This window comes from Tinamus guttatus, unplaced genomic scaffold, assembly GCF_059628265.1.
Source record: "Tinamus guttatus ecotype Peru unplaced genomic scaffold, ASM5962826v1 Tinamus_guttatus_pri_ptg000213l, whole genome shotgun sequence".
NCBI lineage: Eukaryota > Metazoa > Chordata > Aves > Tinamiformes > Tinamidae > Tinamus > Tinamus guttatus.
In genome coordinates this window covers 12,544,933-12,565,036 of record NW_028288747.1, presented here as the reverse complement: position 1 = coordinate 12,565,036, position 20,104 = coordinate 12,544,933, and the positions used below count along the sequence as shown (strand labels likewise).

Here is a 20,104-nt window from a genome sequence, read left to right as displayed (position 1 = left end):
ACGACTTTATTTCTATTATACGGAATGACTAATGGGTATTTAATCACTTTGCCTGACAGATGTTAATGCTGTCCACTGTAAAACTATTATCTATCGCGCTTCAGCCAGTTAACACAGCAAAGAGGAGCTGTCTCCTGCGGGCTCCAGCACGACAAGAACTCCCACAGCCATAATGAGATTTTCTGCTCACGTGGCGACTAGAAGAGCCACTTCCCAAGCAAATTTGCCTGCTTTGGTTAGTTTCTCCAGCACTACAGCCTGCCCGCTGCTGCTGCTGACGTTCTCATTCCCCAGCAACCAGCGCCAGCCTCCTAAATCCAGTGCCCTCCAGCTGTGCGTGACCCAGGCGCTGTTGCTGGTGGCGAGGGGCTCCAAGCAGAGCCCTGATGAAAGCCACAGTGCTGGGAGCAGACCCCGTGCTGGGCCGTGGCACCGAGAGCTGTGGGCGAGCAGGGGCAGCCCTGCTCCTGAGCTGGTGGCCGCAGGCTGAAGAGGACATGACCCTCCGGGGAGCAAACCTGGCCAGAGAGTCCTTCCCCAGGGCCTGAGGGACAGGGAGCCTGACAAAAAGTTACATTTGCCTGTAAAACGATGCAACCTAGTCATTAAAAAAATCTCAATTCTGGTTCAAAGATGTATGACTCCGGATTATGATGGTACGTGCAAATGTACCAAAGTATCTGGGGGCTTCAAAGCCGAACCAAGTGTAAAAAGAATTTAGTGAGGTTCAGGAGTCGAGCTCACAGGCAAATATTGCATTGAAACAAAGCTACTGTGCAGAGATGCAGCAACTGCGCCCTGCTAAACACTTAACCTATGGGAACCGGGGTTAGTGCAACTTTCCTTCGGCTGTAACAGAGATAAGTTGAGTTGAGACACTTGACTTTGCAGCTATCATGAGCAGTGAGTATCCGACTGCGGGCTGGGTTATTACTTCGAAGTAACTGTCCTCGAGGCTAAATCATTAGGTTTGTAATAAGTTCTTACACTTTTCACCGCTTTGCAAAAGTAATTCTCTTATTCACTGCATTACTAAGTGTACTCTTTTAAGGCAAATAAAAACCAAAGTTTTTTCCACAGTCTTGAGCCAGAAAGTGAAATTTTAGTGCCTTAAACCATAAGCAAACCATAAGCTATGGAGCTTTTTTACGGACTTGCTTATTAAAAGAACTATTATTTAGATTACAAAATACCTACCTAAATCCTTGAAAAGAACACACAATTCCGTATTGTTACTCCAATCACATACAAACACAAAATTATACTAAAATTCTTTGGAATATTTTCATTATTTCTTTTTCTCCAGGGACAACATATGTTTCTAATAACTTGCCACTGAGCAAGCAGATTTAGCAGAGTAGCAGCATGCTGAGAAAGATAGCAGGATTTTCAATTTTCAGATGAAAGCAGCTCTATTCTCCCTGGCAGCCCTAGTCCTTACCCTTTAGGCCAGATCAAATTTTATCTGAAGCTGGCGGATGCCTGTCTTTGACTTCAGTAGAAGCTGGAACAGGATTTTAGCATCCCTGAACAAAACAATTTGAGCTTATCAATTAGAAGATTTAAAATCAACATTTATACCGGAGGGAACCTGTAGCAATTGACAGGATTTCAGAACTGGGATATTTATATATCCTTAGGTAAAAGACGACCCAGTTCTTACCAGGGAAGACATCCAGCTATTCAGCAGGCTCAAAGACTAGTTTAGTTCATCAAAAGGAAAGTACTAACACAAATTACCGGTACAGATACAAGTCTCCATTGCACCTTTTTGAAAAAGATTTTAAAGTCTACTACCCCAGCCTGTGTAAAAGAAACCCCTGGTAATACTTGATCAGATGAGTATTAGTTGCCTTGAGACACATTTCACCTTTGGCTTTGCAGTTTTACTGGAGGAAAGTATAAGAGATTTTTAATCTTTAAACACATTTGTTCTACTTACACCTTGAAACTGAAGCATCCAGCAAACTCTGCAGCTCAATAAAAGTCTTCTTTGTACAGCCTGTGCATAAGAATATTCCCGCATTTCCTGGAACTCTATCATAAAAGCTCTCTCTACTATTTTTAAATAGGGATGCTTACTGATAGCTGCCAACACTCTCATCTGGGCACGAAATGTGGCAAGTCCCTGATGACACTGTGAGTGCTGGCAGAGGAATTCCTGCTCAAGTAGGGCTGCTCACCCCAGGAAGCTTCGGTTCACTTCTGATTTAGTCCAGCTATTTAAAGTGACTCCTAACTTTTCATCACATTTTCATGCAATTTCATTCGGACAGCTCTTTTTATTTTTTTCTAAACTGACTTCATATACGAAAACTGACATAAAATATTTTATCAAGGCCTCTAAAAATATTGCCTTGCTAAAAACAAACCTTTTACCATTAACCAACAAGAAACATACAAACAAATTTAAAAATACGAAACATGCTATGGCTCTGTTACTAGCATTTGACAAAGATCTGACAAATAAAAAGCTGTAACGGCTTAATGGTTGGCATTACATTTCTGTACAGCTTTTATATTCTTTTTGATAAAATATTTTATTTCCTAGGAGGCCTCAATGCTTTAGGTCTGACATTTGTCTAGCACTTTTATATTTAGCTCCGGAAAGCCATGTTTTTAATGCATGCTGCAGCGGAATCAAAACAGGGAACTAAGCTTAATGGGGAAAGCTTTTATCAAGCATAACCCTGTTCCCACCAAATAGGACTAACTTGTCCCACCATTTCTAAAAATACCATCTAGACACTTAAAGCCTCTGAAACACATTGATTCAATTAACAACCATGCAAATGGTTGGGTACAGCAAACCAATGATGCTGCTCTCAAGAGCATCTTCAAATCTTTCATGAAAAGCAACACCAGCCATGACTAGGGACCTCTTCCCTGCTCCAGCCAGCACCGTGGAGCAGGTGACAGGACAGAGACAGGAGGATTGCACCCCTCCATTCTACCCCTACCAAAATCCAGCAGAAATAAGACTTAACGTGAGCAAAAAGTGCAAGACCTGGCTCTGTGATCTAACCTCACGATATTTACTTAGCTTCCACTGTACTCAGAGAGGACTTTGGAGCTTTGGGATCTGCCAAAGGAGGATCTTTCATTAGCTTGGAGAATAGATAGGTCTTGATATACATTAATAAATTTAACCTGCAACCTAGGAAGTCAAGACATAAAAGTGAGCTTAAAAGCAAGTTTCATAGTTGGTAAGTTAGCTATGCAAAGCAGGTGCACGGGCTCTCCAGTTAGCTTCCCCAAGCAGAATATGGGCAGATGATACTAATTTTTCTATGCATAAATGCACCTGCCAAAATATATTTCTGTATTTGTTGTGACAAGTAACTGCATAAATGGTCAAAACATACGGAGAGAGAATCTGATATTTGGTATTGCAAACAATATATACATACTATATATACTATACACTTACTCTATTCATATGCAGCAGTAACGACAGAAAGATAGTCCTACTACTTCTAATATGCATGTCTAAAATCCTATAAAGACTCCTGATGTTGTATATATTTAGGCACAATTCTGTTATGATGAACTTCACCAGAGACAGAATTTGGCCTTTAAGAAAGTATGTCAGGTACCTAAAATATCTAGGAGGGAAAATTCTGAGACACTAACACAGACTGTTTTATTGCATATCTGTTATGCAAATAACATTCACACATCACTGATTCTGAGGTCTAAATATATGAAACTGGGAAATGAAAAATTAATAACAAAACAAGAAGTCAGTTAGAAACTAACTTTCGCTAAAGTGATACCAACATTTTGAGAGCACACACACCTATAGTTACAAAACAATTGCACCCTTAATACATTTTAAATCACTTTTATATGACTACTTCTTCAACAAGTGCATTTTGTTATTTTTTGCTTCAGAATCAGGGATTCAACGATTCGTGTGTGCAGAACATAGCCCATGTGAGCGGGCTGTGCACATTTCCCCCATGCACAGCCCAGCTAGAACTGAATGTGTTCTACTGCAATCTCAAGTATAAAATAGCCCATTGTGGTCCTGAAAGCATCAGGTACTTCTCTGCATAAGAGAGAAATATGCGAAACAAAATTTTGTGGACAAATAACAAAGCCAGCATGACTTTACACTGGTTTAGTGCCTTATACAAATGGCTCTTAAGCCATTTGACAAAGAGGACTCTAGACCGCTCTGGAGTTAGGCAAGAACTGTGAATCTTGTATTTTACAAAAAGGGACAACACAACCCAAGACTCAGCCATGTCGGGGCAGAGGAAGGAACGGGCCCATGCAACTTTACTGGCAATGAGAATGGTTATTTAATCAATTTTACCACTTTTATTTTGACAACTGCTCCACGACTTCAGGTCACACTGTCAGTAACAGGGTCATTTTTTAAAATCAATCATAGCTTGATTTTATAGCTTGAAAGACATTTCTTACATCTGGACAGGTCATACGAATACTAGGCCTTAGATGGCCTTATGAAGGATAGATTCTCCACCACTATAACTAGCAAAAAAAATTGTCAGATTTTTGTCTCTTCCTTATTTTGATTTTTTTGAGATGACGTCTGCTTTTGGAAAGCAACCAAAAGGTCAACAGCGCTCTTAAGAGCTAAGCTTGAAAAGAGCTCGGACAAGTAAACCACTAATGCTCACTTCAGTCATGTACTTTCCCCAGCGGGCACACTCATAAAATTAACATAATAAGCTCTTTAAAAAAAAAAAAAAAAGTTAGACACTCTCACTTCTGAAAACCGAAGATGAGTTTTGAAAATCTGCAGATGAGCATAGACAAGGATGCTCGGCCAGTGCATCATACAAACAGTTCTCATACCCACAAACTGGTAACCTGGACAATAATCACCGTGGACTGGGTGGAAAAAATAGGGATTTTCGGTTAAAATGGAAGACGTTTTGAGCACAGGTCATGCGCTACACTTGCATGAGAGCGGAAGAGAGCTGAGGCCTCACCATGGAAGCAGGTGGAGGTCACGGGGCTGTGGGTCTCAGGGCACGACAGGGTAACGTGGGACCCTCGTGTTCCTGAGCCTGCACCAACCCCAGCGCAAGGCACCAGGCTGGGCACATGCGGGCGAAGCGTTCCCGGCGGGATCCCTACCTCCACGAACAGACGGGCACGCAACAACGCTCCTTCCCGGGACGCGGCTCTTGGGAGACGCAGTCGCCCCGTGTCGCCTGCGGTGGCTGCAGACGCTCCCCGGAGAGGTGGATTCAAGGGGGCCGACGTGCTGCTGGCAGCACGACAGCTCCAGCCTCCTTGGAGAGAGCAGAGCAAAACACGACCCTTGGGCTAGCAGCAGCACGCGCAGCTCCTCTTTAAAAACAAACAAATAAATAAAAATATAGAAGGGAGAGTGTAACTTTGCACTAAGCCCTCCCAGCAACCCAAGCAAAACAAGCCCGTTTTCTGCGACTCTCTGAAGGCGCCCAAGCGGCGGCCGCGAGCCGCACCGGGACACGGCGACGCGGCTCTGCCGCCCCCGCTCCCCGCCGCCCGCCCGCCCGCGCTCCGCGGAGGGCGCTGCGGGCAGCCCCCCGCACCGCGGGGCAGCGGCGGCAGCCCCCGCTCACCGTGCTCCGGGCGCCGCCTCGGGGGCTGCGGGGCGCTGCGCGGCCGCGGCTGGCACAGGCGGCCCCGCCGCTCCGGGCCGCCTCACACGTCAGCCCGCGCCACGAGACCCGGATCTGCCGGCTCCGGCAGCGGGGCGGCGCCGCGCGGCTCCGGCTCCAGCTCCGGCTCCGGCTCCAGCCCTGGCTCCGGCTTCGGCCGCGGCGCCGGCTCCACCGCCCGCCCCCCGCGCACGCCCCGCCCGCCGCGAGCCCTGACCGCCCCGCGGGGAGAGGCGCCGAGCGGAGCCGCCGCTCCCCGCTCCTCAGAATCCTTCACGGGGCTGCCCCTCGCCCGGGAGCCTGCGGCCTGCTCGGCACCCCCTGGCTCCAGAGGCTTCCGTGCCATGAAAGCGCCCGTCAAATCGGGGTCAAATCGGGAAGCGGAGCACCAGGCTGCTGTGGTGGGGGGCTGTGGTGACCAGCCAGCCCTGTGCCTTGCCGAGGGGCTGCAGTGCCACAAGGCCTGCCCGGGCATGGTGATACACAGAGGGGTTACACAGGGAGGAAGGTCTTGTCCTGTGGTGTTTCCAGGTGTTTTCTACCCCTTCCAAGGTAGAGAACGCGCTTGGTGCCACAGCTATAACGAGGAAGGTGAGGTAGAAGGCAGTGCCTCCTCTCGTCACACATGCAGACACAGGGCACCGTGTTTTGGCAGCCTCCAATAAGGTTTGGTAGGGCCCACGAATAGGGATGGCCTTGGCTGTTCTCATCACCCTTTCATGCCCTCATGTGGCTTCCAAGCCTTCTTTTGTGGCCATCGGGTTGTTACTCGCTTTCATCCAAACTTTTTTCCTAGCATTGGGTGTCAAGTCTATGTTGCACTGCCAAGCGGCGGGTGCGTTGCCAGTTGGCAGCCCTGCGCTTCCAGGCATTGTTGGTGTGCGGAGCTGCGTCTCCACGTGGGATGCGGGAGCTGAGCGTGCGCCGCCGTTGTGGGGCTGCCGGGAACATGACGTCCTGCTTCCCGAGAGGCGGCCGGGCGGCCACCTTTGTCCAGCCGTGCCACACAGCCCTGGCCTATTATGGATCCTGCCTCTGCTTTCCCACGTTTCTGCTCTTTCTCTTGTGTCAGGCAGTGCCAAACTAAACAGTAGCAGTACCAAGAAGTGAATAGAGGCACAGACACAAGGCCAGGGTATTACAAAAAAGAAAACTGTGTACAGCTTGGGCTGTGTTGTCTTCCTCAAGCCAGGGATAAGGCACTGAGGATACTAACATTGCACTTGCTAACATTGCATTGCATTGCATTATAATTGCTAACAAGGTGCACTTGGCTGCTTCTCTCTTTGGCTTGAAGTGAACCTTGACTGTCCTGGCTGAACACAGACCAGTGGTACATTACCCAAGGTGACAGCTTCCTACTCAAAGAGTGTCATAAGCAGAATGATCTGCATCTGATCTCCCTTGGTCATCCTCCTAACCCTTCATGAGGAATCGGCCATCCTAGAAGCAAGCAAGGCTAATTTCCCAAGACCATGGCCTTGCCATCTGTCTCCCTCACACCTAGGGCTAGTCAGTGTTCTAGAAAATGCATCTAGAATTTTGAAATACCAGGAGGAAGCAGACACAGCTTATCGTACTAGTCCTGGCTTGAACATGAGCAGTGGCAATCCATGAATAGTGGAGAGGAACCCTTTTGCCAAGCTGGGGAAGGAACACTGAACAATTCTATTTTCTTGCTCATGGGCAAAGCCAAACAGCCAAAAACATGTTAGCTGTTGTTGCCAAAAGGACAATGAGCATACTTGGAAGAATGGTTGGAACTAGGAAAAGAGTTTCATAGCGATCCTTGGAGAACCAAACTAGTACTCTCCTAGAATTGGCAGGACACAGTTGAGATAGCTAGGCAGTCTCAGATGCCTTGCTGGAAATAATACAAACCTGCAGAGAATCTGGAAAGGAGAGGCAGGAGCTGATGGAGATGACAATGAAGCAATCTAAAAGAAAGCAATCCACAATGAAGGCACAGCTAGAACTGTCGTATCTTCCTCTCTTACTTGGAATCAAATGCAGCCTCCCCAAAGCTCTATACATCACCTCCATTCAGGAACACATGCACCTACCTGGGATCCCGTGAACTCATCCCTTTACAAGGTGAACAGGCTGCTCTGCCTGGCCAGTTGTAGCCCTCGGGACAGGACATAAGTGCTCACACCACGCAGCTCTCCCCTCCTGGCTCTGTTTCTTCCCCTCAGGTTGTTACTGCAAAGTTGGCATATCTCTAAATAGTCTTACATACTTGGTCCAGTAAGGTGCTCAGCCATCTTTCAATATTGTATTCTGTGTTATCTGCACTGCCTTGTTGCCAGAAGAAAAATCTGGCAATTTTTCTCTATTCAACATGTTTCCAAGAGCATTCTTGGGGAGATGGAAAGTTGATGGGATTTCTCTTGTTGGAAGGGTGATCCTCATGGAATTAAACTTCTGAGTGTGTATGGGACAGGCAATGCAAGATGCAAAAAGCAGCGATCACAAACAACAGAAACATAACATAAAGGCTCATTGCTTTCATATCATCAGGACATATATATAAATATGCAGAAAGCAGCTAGGTGTTTTGCATAAAACATTCTGCCAGAGCGTTTGTCAGAGTTTGGCCCTCCTGGCTTCCACGGGCAAGTGAACAAGCCATAGCAGGCACTGATTCTAGCCCAGCTTCCCACTCCTAGACTTCAGCCATCTGCTTCCCTACACTCACAATTCAAGTGCAGGATGCAGCAGTAAAACAAGATCCTGATAGGGAAGCTGTGATCAGACTCACACTATCAAGTTTCCTTTCAGGGAGTATGATGAAAATGATGACTGCACCTACTGGTAGATGATGTTGTGAACAAAAGCCCTCAAGAGCAGTTAGTAAGAAGGACACAAGGATAATTCCATTGAATTTGGAACCTAAAAAGTATACTGCTCATGGTCAGGCATATGCCAGGGTAGAAAAAAAGCTGAAACAAAACAAAACAACCCTAAAGGCATGTACATGCTTCGTCTAAAAGCAGCGTGGATTGGACACTCCATAAATCAGCAGGTAGATTCCTTTCCAAATCATGGTTCTGGCTTTCAACTTTTCTACCCTGATACCCAAATAATGGATGACCTAAATACAGAGCCCTAAGAAAAAGCCCTACTTTTCCCATTCTGAAATTCTCCTTCTGGTGATATCTTTGCTGCATGACTATATGATATTAGACATTGCTCACATCCAAACACTTTGGAAATTCTTTGGAAATGGAAATTCTTCAGTGAAGGACTCTCTACCTAAGTAGAGTGTTAACTAGTAACTACAGCTGCAGTTAAGAAATACAAGCACACCATTAAGAAATACAAGCACAATACATTAGTGACACTTAAGAGATAAGGCAGGCAAAAAAAAATCTAAAAATAGAAGATTAAGATCTGAACCATTGAACTGTTATGGACTGGGCAGGAGATACTATCTGAACTAGGCTGAAGACTGGACCTGAAGGATCAGATCAGTAAGTTCTCAGTAATCATGAAAGTTAATGAGACAAAAGTCCACTAATTTCATCATGACACAATCAACATCAGGAACGTGTTTTGCAAATACTTTGGAAAATCCCCTATGAAAAATGTGGTCCAAGCCAACCAGCAGTAATACACCCCGAACAAATTGTTTTTCCTCTGGGCAGAAACCATAATAGCAGCTGCCTATTTTGTTGGCTTTCTTGCAAAGAAGTGTTGAGAAGCAGTTCAAACTGCTTCTTGAACCACTGCAGTTCACGGTCGTAAACTGACTGCTGAACTTAACCAGCAGCTGACATTATTGCATTCACCTGCAAATAGCTGCCACTCAGGAAAAACACATTTCTTGGAGATGCCTGTCTATGTTCAGAGACATTTTGGCATCTAGCTGAATTTGCTTCTGAACATGAGTCAGAGCCCTCAACTGTTACAGTTCTCACACACTTGAAAGAAAAATGAATCTTTCTTCATTTTCTAAGCCAGCATCTAATAGAAGAAGCCACGTCTAATAGAAGAACCACAGGCACAAAATGTGAGACAGTGGATTTGGTGACTCTTACTGCAGAAGAAAATTTGAGAGAGAAAAGGGAAAAAAAAAAAAAAGATCCTAAAGGTTTTATTTTTTTCTGGTATCTAACCAAGAAGCAGCAAGGGGTCAAACTCTTCTGGTCAGGAATATGGAATTACTGTAATTCGAAATGGATATATATTGATTTGCAATTAGTATAAGCTCTCAGTATATGACTGAAATTTAAGAGAAACCATCCTTTAAAAAGTTGAAGCCCTATTTACAAAGAGCAGCCAGAGGGAGATGTCACACATCACTAAGGAGGTGTAACAAAAAGCATAATTCTTCTGCTAGTCAGTATTCTACCACATAAAAAGGTGGAAGTGTGTCTGTATGGAGAACTAAATTAAATTGTTGAAAATGAACCTGGTCTATAGATGAGTCTGTGTAACACATTCAACCATGCTTTTCATCCTGAATCTTATAAAACGAGCACTGACAAATGAACCAGCAACGACTGCTTTCCCAGCTGGCCAGGATCAATGAGACCCTAATGCAATGGTTTTAGCTTCTGTGCGTTGGCTGCTGGAGACTGTGATATGGCACAGCTGGATGTTCACTGCAGTATGTTATGTCAAACCTATTGAACCTATTGTAAACCTTACAAGTAGTTTGGTATAAGAAGGAAAAATTGGATTTATGGAGCTTGCTGAGGTAAAAAAGGAATACTACTTCACAGTCTACAACTTTTGCAAAAACACTGCTTAGATTAAGGGAAACCTTAATCTAATTTTGTTCAGAATGAGAATGTACTTTTTCAGTGTTGAAATGGGTTCCTGTGGTTACTCTTGTGTGAACCCACCCACTGAGGTTATAACTGCGTATAGATGTTGTCTCTATAGCTGAAGAAAACTACTGAGAGGAAAGGAAAGGAAAGGAAAGGAAAGGAAAGGAAAGGAAAGGAAAGGAAAGGAAAGGAAAGGAAAGGAAAGGAAAGGAAAGGAAAGGAAAGGAAAGGAAAGGAAAGGAAAGGAAAGGAAAGGAAAGGAAAGGAAAGGAAAGGAAAGGAAAGGAAAGGAAAGGAAAGGAAAGGAAAGGAAAGGAAAGGAAAGGAAAGGAAAGGAAAGGAAAGGAAAGGAAAGGAAAGGAAGAGAAAAAAAGGAGAAGAAGAAAAAGATGAAATGGTTTGAAGGTGGTGCCATGTTATAGCAGATCCAACTTTTCTGCAGATTAACTGCTGCACTACTCAGGAAACCTGGGAGTGAGTATCTCTGAAGAGCACTTTCACTACAATCTCAGAAAAAAAATTAGAGGGACAGCAAGCTCTTTCCACCTAAAGTGGATCTTCTGTGAAAGCAAAAGAATACGTTACTACTGGAAATGAAGGCACAAAGAATATATGGGGTTTCCTACATATTGTACTGTGAACCTCTGTGTGCCTGACAGATGCTCAAAGACCAGAGAAACTGCCTAATTCCTCCTGTGTTCAGGGAAATTGTACACTACTTGACACACTAACTGCACACTGTTAGGGCCCTGCTTGTTTTATCTGACTTTATCCTCAAGTCTATCTGGCTAGTCTAATAACTTGCCTGATCCTATGTTCTTGCTAGCAGCACAGTCCGTCTGCAGACAACTAGATTAGGAAAACAACAAAATAAACTTGTCTTACTTTGTATTCTCAAATTGGTATTTACTTGTTTATTTGACTTCAAATGCAGTTCAAGTTAACTTTTTTGTTTTTCATAGAAGCGTGGTCCAAATAGTGACTAGTGATTCAGATGTAATGATTTAATCCTATACACTGCTGTAGTAGGATCAATAGATTTTTTTTCTTGCTTTCCATCCATTATATTACCAATGTAAAATTGTTTTAGTCTCTAAAATGCAGATCTTTTAGGATGGTATTAATAGTAACACAGCTTGGTAAATCACCTATCTGTCACGGATGAGCTTGTTCCAGGTGATCTCTGACAAACTTTGCTGGTTTGTAAACTTCCACTGTAGACAGCTCCAAAAGACTCCCATCAGTGGTGGGTTTGGTGTCTGACATGACAGATTACACTAGGTTAGCAAAATGGCTATCATCAGAAATAAATTCAAATCCTAGTTAAAATTTTAAAGAAGCCTCTGAATCCTGAAATCGTTAGATCAAACAACAACAGCTCAGTTCAAGAACTCTAGATTTGTTTTTTATTTTATTTAAAGGAATGATATTTTCCTACCTTTCAGGGTCCCTGAAAACTCTTCTGCTTTACAAAATGGAGAGATCATCCAAGGGATTTGCAGCAACTGGCAATGTAATATACACTGCAGTATGTTTCTCCAGATTGACTTTCCATCAAATTACTGATTTTACGGCATGTATTTTTATATCATACCATGATTGTTCATATTTCTTTATGTTTTTTTGCAGCCGGAAAGCTTTATGTGTTGGAAACACCACACAACATGTAACACTGTTGCCTGCAGGAGCTTGGTCCCCTTTCTGGACATCCCTCATTGCAGCCTGAGTTGCCAGGCCACATGCAAGGACAGAGAGGTGTCCAGTCCCGTCCCTTCCTCTTTGGCCGACACAGCAGTAACGCAGGGGCAGAGCTGGTTGCATGCACTGCCTGAACGGCTGTTCTGCATCTGCGCCAAGCAAAAGGCAGCAAGCCAGGGGGAAGCATCCTGCAAGCCCCATCTGATCTACATGCTGCCAGTTGGACCACTCTGTGCACAAGGAGCTTTCCAGCAGTTAGCTTATCTACACTTCCAGGAACATGAAAATTTGGCAATTAAAGAGCCATAGTCTACTTCCAATGCTGTGTTGCTTTGTTGTAACTGTGTTTACCTGCCCTCTAACAGGCTGTTCAGTTCTTTTGTTATTTACTTTAGATTCCCCTACTCATTCAACTAAAGCTAAACAATCCTGTGACATTCCAGTCCTAACTCTAGACTCAGGTCTCCTGCTGAAAGACCCAAGCTCCACCTCCGAGCCTTAATCCCGAAATGCTGCAGACATTTTGTCTTCCCTTTCACTTGGCTCACTGCATTTAGCTACTTCCCTGGCCACTGTTGCACTGAACATCAAACACAGGCTTCCAGCCTCACAGTCCTAAACACTTCATCCCCATAACAGTTATCAGATGGAGGTTTTCTGTGCATTGCCCTGAATAAGATTTTAATGTCTAATAATTAAAACAGTGGAGATTGTCCTTAGGATCTGTGACGAAAAAACGAGAGGAGAACCTGGTGTTCAGGTGGCCAGGAAAAGCTGTGCAGTTGCCTACAGGCAACTGTAAGAGCCTTGTTCCCATCTCTGAAAGAAAGATAACATTTAATTAGTTACATAGATTTGATAATGTGCTTAGTTACTACAAAAGTTACTACATAGATGGTGATGCAAAATGCTTAAGATATTACAAACACTTCTTCAGAGCAGCAAATGTTTCTGAGTGGAAAACAATATACCAGCAATGTAGCATGGTGACCATATGCTTCATATTATTGGCCAAATTCTTCTTCCATTATTACTTTAATATTCATAAAACTAAAAGTCTTATTTATATGATTATATAGAGTCATATCAATACTGTTAAAATATATTTTGTATTTGCAATTTTCTTTCATTTTTTGAAAGAGAATCAAAAAGATTGGTGTCTTCTTTTTAAAATAGGGAGAAAGGAGGATAGCTTCACAACTTCTCCTGTATAAAAATTGCTTTTAGTTCCCCTGATCAATCTGTCAATCTGCACATGCCAGTTCTTTCAAGGGATGTGCTTACCCATAAGAACTGTCTCATGCATGAACCTGCGTTTTTTAACGTGCCTTTCATGAACCCACCAGAAGATGGAAGCCCATGGGTTCCAATATATACAGATCACAAGTCAAAAACTGTTCCTCTAGATAACAGAAATATATATATAATATCCTGGCAGACTTATAAGCATTGAGACTGTTTTCATCTAGTTTTCCTATGCCCCAAAAATCAGATTCATATGTAACATTAATTTAGAAGATAATGCCAGACTCTAAATTAATGAAAAGTCCCTGGAGTACTGTCAATATCTAATCAAAGCCCTGAAGAAATCGAGTAGCGAATTACTATTAAAATACCCAGGAAAAAAAAAAGCACAACCAATATATGCATTATTTAATGAAATCTTTGCTAAATCTTTTTAAGCCGTATATTTTTCATGTAATATCAATAGCTGGATTAATTTCTCATCTAACACCACTAAGGTGAATTGCATCATGTGAATTCAAGCTGAATGACAGGTGAATCTGACCTTTATTGAGCACACTGGCTGTATTCCTTGGCACATATATATACATATATATATATTCAAGCTGCTAATGTCATGAAAACTACAACTTGGAAAGAGCTTGAACAAGCCCTCTACCGGGAACACAGAGCACTTTCTGTTGTTCCAGTTTAAGCGGTTCTGAGGGCAGAGCTCCTTCAAGCTCCTGCTGACCAGGAGGGATGGGACAGTCTTGCAGGGCAGAGAGCTCCCCCACAGAGATATCCATATCCCAGCAAATCTGCCCTCTTCCATCCAGGAGAGGGCACTGCTTCCCATGTCCACAAAACCGGACATGGACACGTACAGGCGGAACAGGAAAGTTCGCGTGGTAACTTAAAACTCGGTCGACTTGCCCAACCAGTTGGTTATTTTTGTGATAAGGCTGATCTTCAGAATGAGTTGTGTCACCCAGACGCTGCTGCAACAGGAACGCACTATGACAGACAACAATCATACAAATCAAGTTTATTTTCATCGTCCCCAAGGTGTGTTAAGCAATACGTGGATAAATAAGGCAATTTCTGGCACATATATCTCTCTGTTAAAAAAGGTGGGATGACAAAAAGAGAAATTTAGTGTGTAAGGTAGGTGTGAAATAAGGATTAAATTTAAGAACACCTGAGTTTTATGAATATTTGGGACTTCTCATTTGCCTTTTCATTAGTAAAGAATTAACATTTAAATTAAAAGCGAATACCACCTAATACTAACACTGCCTACAAGGTTAATCCTTCTATGAATGGCTCACGAAGATAAAAATAATAACAAATATGTTACAGATTCAACCTCTGCTTCTAAAGGGTTTGAAATCCCTATACGAATCTCCCGAGACAGCTCTCCTGTCCTATAAGAAGTCCTCCAGCAACAAAGAGAGAAGATCAAACCTGACATTTCTGATTTTTCGAAACTAAAGAGGCCAAGATGAGGGGAGGAAGAAGTCTCGTTATGCAAGACACAAAGAAGTCAGAGCAAAAGAAAGAACAGAATGCTGCATGCTGGGAAGTTGCAGTTTCAGAAATGGATTTTTCCTCTTTTAAATCACAGGGAAAAAAATCAAAATTCTGAGTAATTCTAATAGGAAAAAATATCTATTGATATAAACAGAATAGAAATAGGAAAATGTGAAAATGAGGAGGACATCACTAGGTATAATAATTTGAAGGATGGAAATCTTATCTAATGTTGTCACAAACATTTTGGAGTCCCCCAGGCAGTGTGCTGGGGCTGGGGGCACCCACAGCGTCAGCCAGGTGAGCCATGTACACAGTGACTCTACTATAGATACGGCAGGTAACGCAAACAGGCCCATGCAATCTGTCCATGCACAACAGCCATTTTCTGTGAAAATGGGGTTTATGTTCAAAAGATTAACTTCTCTTTTCTATTTTGCACACGGATTTCTCTAAGGGAAAAAGACTAATAATTCAGAGGTTGGTTATACGCAGAACAGTATTATCAGCACACTGTATAATATATTATGAAGTCAGATGTGTGAAGCTGCTGAAATTACAAGATGAGGTTGAGTATGTTCTCATTTTCTTTCTAAGATCTTTTTTTTTTACTCCCAAAAATACTGTTTGAAAACTGCTAGTCTATGGTCCTATTCTGTCTTAAAATCATGTAGAGTTTTCTGTAAATCGGTAAACATAAAATTAGTAAAAAATAGTAAAAACAGATTGTAAAATATGGTAAAAGCTATACTGTGACAGCCCCAGCACAATGATTGCATAAGGTACTGATTGCATGCAGTATTCTAAGCCTTTCTACATCCATGCCTTTCTACATTTTATTTTACCAAAGAGAAAAAGAACAGGAAAGGGACAACTAAAATGGGGGATTGGAGAAGTATATGATGAACATGAAACAGTTGTGAGGGAAGTGAAAGATGGCTATATAGGGATAAAGGAAATGAGAAGAGTATAATAAGGAAAAGAGATACAGCAATTCATACTAATTTGATTTGTTTTTTACAGTAACAGACTCTGATATTTGTAATCCAAACAAGCACAAGGAAACAAACCCAGATACAAACCTCGGACTATTACTGGATGCCTACCACCTATAACATCCGAGCAGGCTCCCAGGAACACGGAGAGTGCTGACACTTGATAAAGGTCATGTTTTCCACTCCATTCAGAGCAAGCTCCGAGTGTTGCGAAGCTCAGCTTCCTACTACTGGGGGCCGTTTGAAAATACATAGGGTTAACTTGAGGATTTTATGTACTGTATTTATAATTTTTGTCTGCAGTACTCAGCAGGAGCTGAGCACACCAAACCTAACTTTCATTTATGAGCTCTATAAGGCAGAGAAGAATGTTACCCTTATGTTACAGGTGGGAACCTAACGCACAGCACAGCTACAGCACAGCTCCTCAAAGGAATCGCACATATCACGGGGACTTAGCACTCCACATTATTCTGAAGCTGAAGGCTCAAGATCACGCTGGAAGTCATTGAAAGGAAAACAGATGCTGCAAAACTGTTCTTTTCAGAAAGGCAGTAGGAACTGGAGGAAAAAAAAAGGTATTGTGTATTATGTCAAAAACAAGATTCAATACCAAGAAAGAGTTGACTGTATGAATCAGAAGGGCATAGTACAAACCTCTTCTGAGAGAACGGACTTTCCCCAGTCAAATCATGAGGAAGAGAAAACAAAACAAACAAAAAGAACTATATGCATGCGTAGACAGCTAGACAGCTGCCAGATCTGTTAAATCAGTAGGCCTATACTTTCTTTAATGTTTATATAATAGTCTAGGTGCTGGGCATACTACCGGAGATAAATGAACGGGATTTGCGAGTGACAGCCACACCATAAGTAGGCATGTCCCAGCTCTAAGCTACTACGATCAGGTCCTTAAGAAAAAAAAAAAAAAAAAAAAAGCTCCCTGTTGGGATAACTGTTTATGCTGTACACAGCTCTACACCATAAAATGTTTCTGTAGCCCGTAGAGTCTTGAAAGCTTCCAATTCCCAAGTAAACAACAGTTGTAAATGCAATCTCATATTCCCTTCTGAAATCCATCTAGCCTCTCCCATCCCTTCCCACATTCTGCTCTCCTGAGACAGGCGGGGATGGTTCCTGGTACCTATTTCGGTCTCTCACACAGTGCAGCATCTGTGGCTTGGCAGCGTCTGCTTCTGCAACGAGACACAGCAGCCCATTAGACAGCAGCGACACGTTCACCTCCCGCTCCCTTCCAAAACCTTGCGGCAGCCACTGCTCCGGGCCTTGTTCCACAGGGTCGCGGCTCCCGGTCTGTGTCCCCTGAGAGGCGGCAGCAGCCTCGTGAGGGCAGGAGCTGAGCCAGGGAGGTACCCAGCACTGCTGCCAGCTCTGGCAAGGATAAGACTAAAATAAAACAAAACAAAACAAAACAAAATAGGCTGAGCGTTTTCCAAGAGCCCAAGCAAAGCCCACCGGCTGTTCGTGCCCACGAGACGCCAGGCAGCGCCCCGGGGCAGGCGCCTCCGCAGCCCGGCCGGGACTCTGCTCCCCGGCGCGGCCGGTGCCGGCGCCCCCGCGTGCGGCCGCCGCTCCGCGGCCCTGCGCTGCCGTTGGCCGCCGCCGGCCGTGACGAACCGCGCCGGGCGGCGGGCAGGTGCCTCGGGGCCTCCCCCGGGGCGGCGGCGGTTGGCGCGTCCCCGCCGCCCCCGCTCGCTCGCGCTGCCCGCGGCGCTCGCCCCCTCGGCCGCCCGGGGCCCCGCGGCGCTCCACGCACGCGGCGGCCCCTCCTGAGCGGCGGCGGCGGGTGCCGCAGCGCGCATGCTCGGCGCCATTTTGGTGGGGCCGGGAGTTATCCAGCGGGAGCGGCGGCGGCGGCGGAGCTCGCGGGGCCCGGCGTGGAGGCAGCGGGAGCGGGTGTGGCTCGGGGCCCGCTGCGGACATGGCTAACATCGCGGTGCAGAGGATCAAGCGGGAGTTCAAGGAGGTGCTCAAGAGCGAGGAGGTGAGCGCGCCCCTGCGCCGCCACCCGCCGCCGGGCGTGCGCGCCGGGCAGCGCGGGCAGCAGCGGTGCGGGCTTCGCGCCGCCGGTGGGCCCGGCCCGCGGCCTCGGCGCTTCCCGGGCAGCCGGGACGGCGGCAGGGCCGCAGGGGCTCCCCCGCACAGCGCAGCGGGCCCGGCCTGCGGCAGCGCGGAGCCCGGCGGCGGGAGCCGGGGCTGCTCCCCGCGCTGCTGGGCGGCCGCTGCCGCGGCCCGGCCGGGCCGGGGCCTCCGCGCGCGGGGGCGGAGTGGGGGCAACCCCAGCGCCCCTCTTGGGGTCCTGGTTTTTGTGACGGGCTGCGGTAGATCCCCGTGTATCCAGGCTGTGTAATCCAGAACTTGCCTTTTTGCCCCTGTAGGTTCACTTGGCGTGGGGTGGGTGGCTTTAAAGCCGCGCTCGTGCGGTGCTCCCTGTCGCCTTCTGTGCCTGCCCAAGCGGCGCCTTGCTGAGAGACATGGGGTGGGCAAGGGGAGAAACCAGCTGCTTCCAGCAGAGTGTTGAAAAGAAGCTTGCGTCTCTTACTGGGGGCTCTGCATTTGCAGGTGGCAAAAAAAGGGAGGGTTTTTGCTGTGTCGCTCTTTGAGTTGCCGAGGGTCAGCCCAGTGGGTTTTAGTGGTTGTGGTGTCACTGTTGCCCTACTTGGGATGATGGTGCAGGTTGGAGGCTGGGGAAATGACCAACATGAGCGTGTAACTCTTAGAGCTGCTCTTTTAGGCATCTGGATGCATTAACAGAAGAAAATTAGCGTAGTAATGTTTTGAAGATACGAATGCATTACGGAAAACGTGTTTGGCATTGCTGAAGATGATGTGCTTTTAAAGTATGTGTGCTAACATCAGTACTGCTCAGCAAGGCCTTGTTTTACAGCCACCTTTGGAGCCCATGCAGGTTTTGCAAGCTCTTGCACAGTGACCACACAGTTGGGTGCAAAATAAGATGAATTTCTAGGTGGCCATCTTTGTGCTGTAGGTGAAGAGTCCAAAACTGATACTCCATATAGTACTTTGTATTGTGGAAACAAAATCTGTATTTGAGATAATATCTAAAGGGTTCGAGTCCCTTTTCCTTTGCTTTGTGCAGGAAAAAGAGAAGCCTTAACCAAGGCAACTGTGTAGTGAGATGCCTTGTGAGGCAATTGTGCAGTGAATTTCCTTACTGTAAAGGTGGGGTCCAGAGAGCCCACCTTTCTCCTTGCCTGTTTGTTTAGTCTGTATGTGGAAGGGGATCAGTATAGAATGTTGGAAATAATATTATAAAGTAGTCTTTGAGCTGCACATCGTTTTTCAGATGCAAGGCCACAGTTCTTACGGAACTTAAAATTATAAAATGTTTGTACTGAAGCATATAAGAGTTTCATATTTCATCTTTTTCTGTCATTATTAAGCTACATAGTGCTAATATACTGACATACTACCTATAAAAGTGCTGTTTACAGTCCTTAACTCCCCTATTTTTGATACATAATTTAGGTGTTTATCTATGGTTCTCTTTTCAAGCAAAGTTTGTTGTGGATGTTTGTGCTTTCAAAGCCAGTCAAGCTATGGTGTCAGCACCAAGAGCGTAAAAACATCTGGAGTGAGATGGTGAATGGAACAATAATTAAATATTACACATCAAAAGAGAAAACAGATTTTTTTTCTATGTGTGTAGTGTAATTAAGTGCTTCTTAACCCTTGTTCATATTTTTTCATAAATGGTGATGCTAATTTTGTTATATAGAAATTTAAGTCTCTTTGTGAAGGCAAAGTAGCTCACGTTATGCACCCTTAGATTATTCTACTTCAGGCTTTGAACGTGAAGAGCAGTGCCAGTTTGTTTCTCTGCAGATGCGATATGGGCAAAAATACCACTTTTTGTCACTTGAAAGGAGCACCTACAGACTTTGCTCTATGTGTTCGTCTCGTATTCGTCTGTGAGCTAAAAGAGAATGGTTTTGAAAAAGCGCTTAAAATCCTTTCAGACTTGATCAGCAGAAGCATTTTTGCTCTGCTTGCTATATTATTTCCAGTTTTACTAGAACTGCTACACCTTAACTTGAGGAGTCAGATATTGAGTATTTAATAAAACTCCTTTTAACTTTGTGTCTCTTAACTATTTAAACTATAAAATAGGTGATACCAGCAGCAATTTCTTTGTCAGAAATGCTCTCTGGAATAGGATTTAAATAAAACAAATCTACCTTGTGTGCTGAAAACTTTTAAAATTCTAAGGTAA

At 44.6% G+C, this 20,104-nt stretch overlaps 2 protein-coding genes across 3 annotated transcripts in view; one reads left to right on the top strand and one right to left on the bottom strand.

The window, feature by feature from the left end:
* SMIM14 (small integral membrane protein 14) overlaps positions 1-17,010 on the bottom strand; it is a 47,011-nt gene extending 30,001 nt beyond the window's left edge. Inside the window, exon 1 of one of the 2 annotated variants that reach the window (XM_088524773.1) lies at positions 16,994-17,010. The gene's annotated coding sequence lies outside the window, so the exon portion shown is untranslated. Of the gene's footprint in view, positions 1-5,585; positions 5,602-16,993 lie in introns of those variants that run through there. The other variant, XM_088524774.1, reaches the window with a different exon arrangement.
* Positions 17,011-17,660: 650 nt separating this feature from the next.
* Positions 17,661-20,104, top strand: part of UBE2K (ubiquitin conjugating enzyme E2 K) — a 36,037-nt gene continuing 33,593 nt past the window's right edge. The window contains exon 1 of the mRNA XM_088524765.1: positions 17,661-17,854. Coding sequence (XP_088380891.1) covers positions 17,792-17,854 — 63 coding nt within the window. The 5' untranslated portion in view covers positions 17,661-17,791. The remainder of the gene's footprint in view (positions 17,855-20,104) is intronic.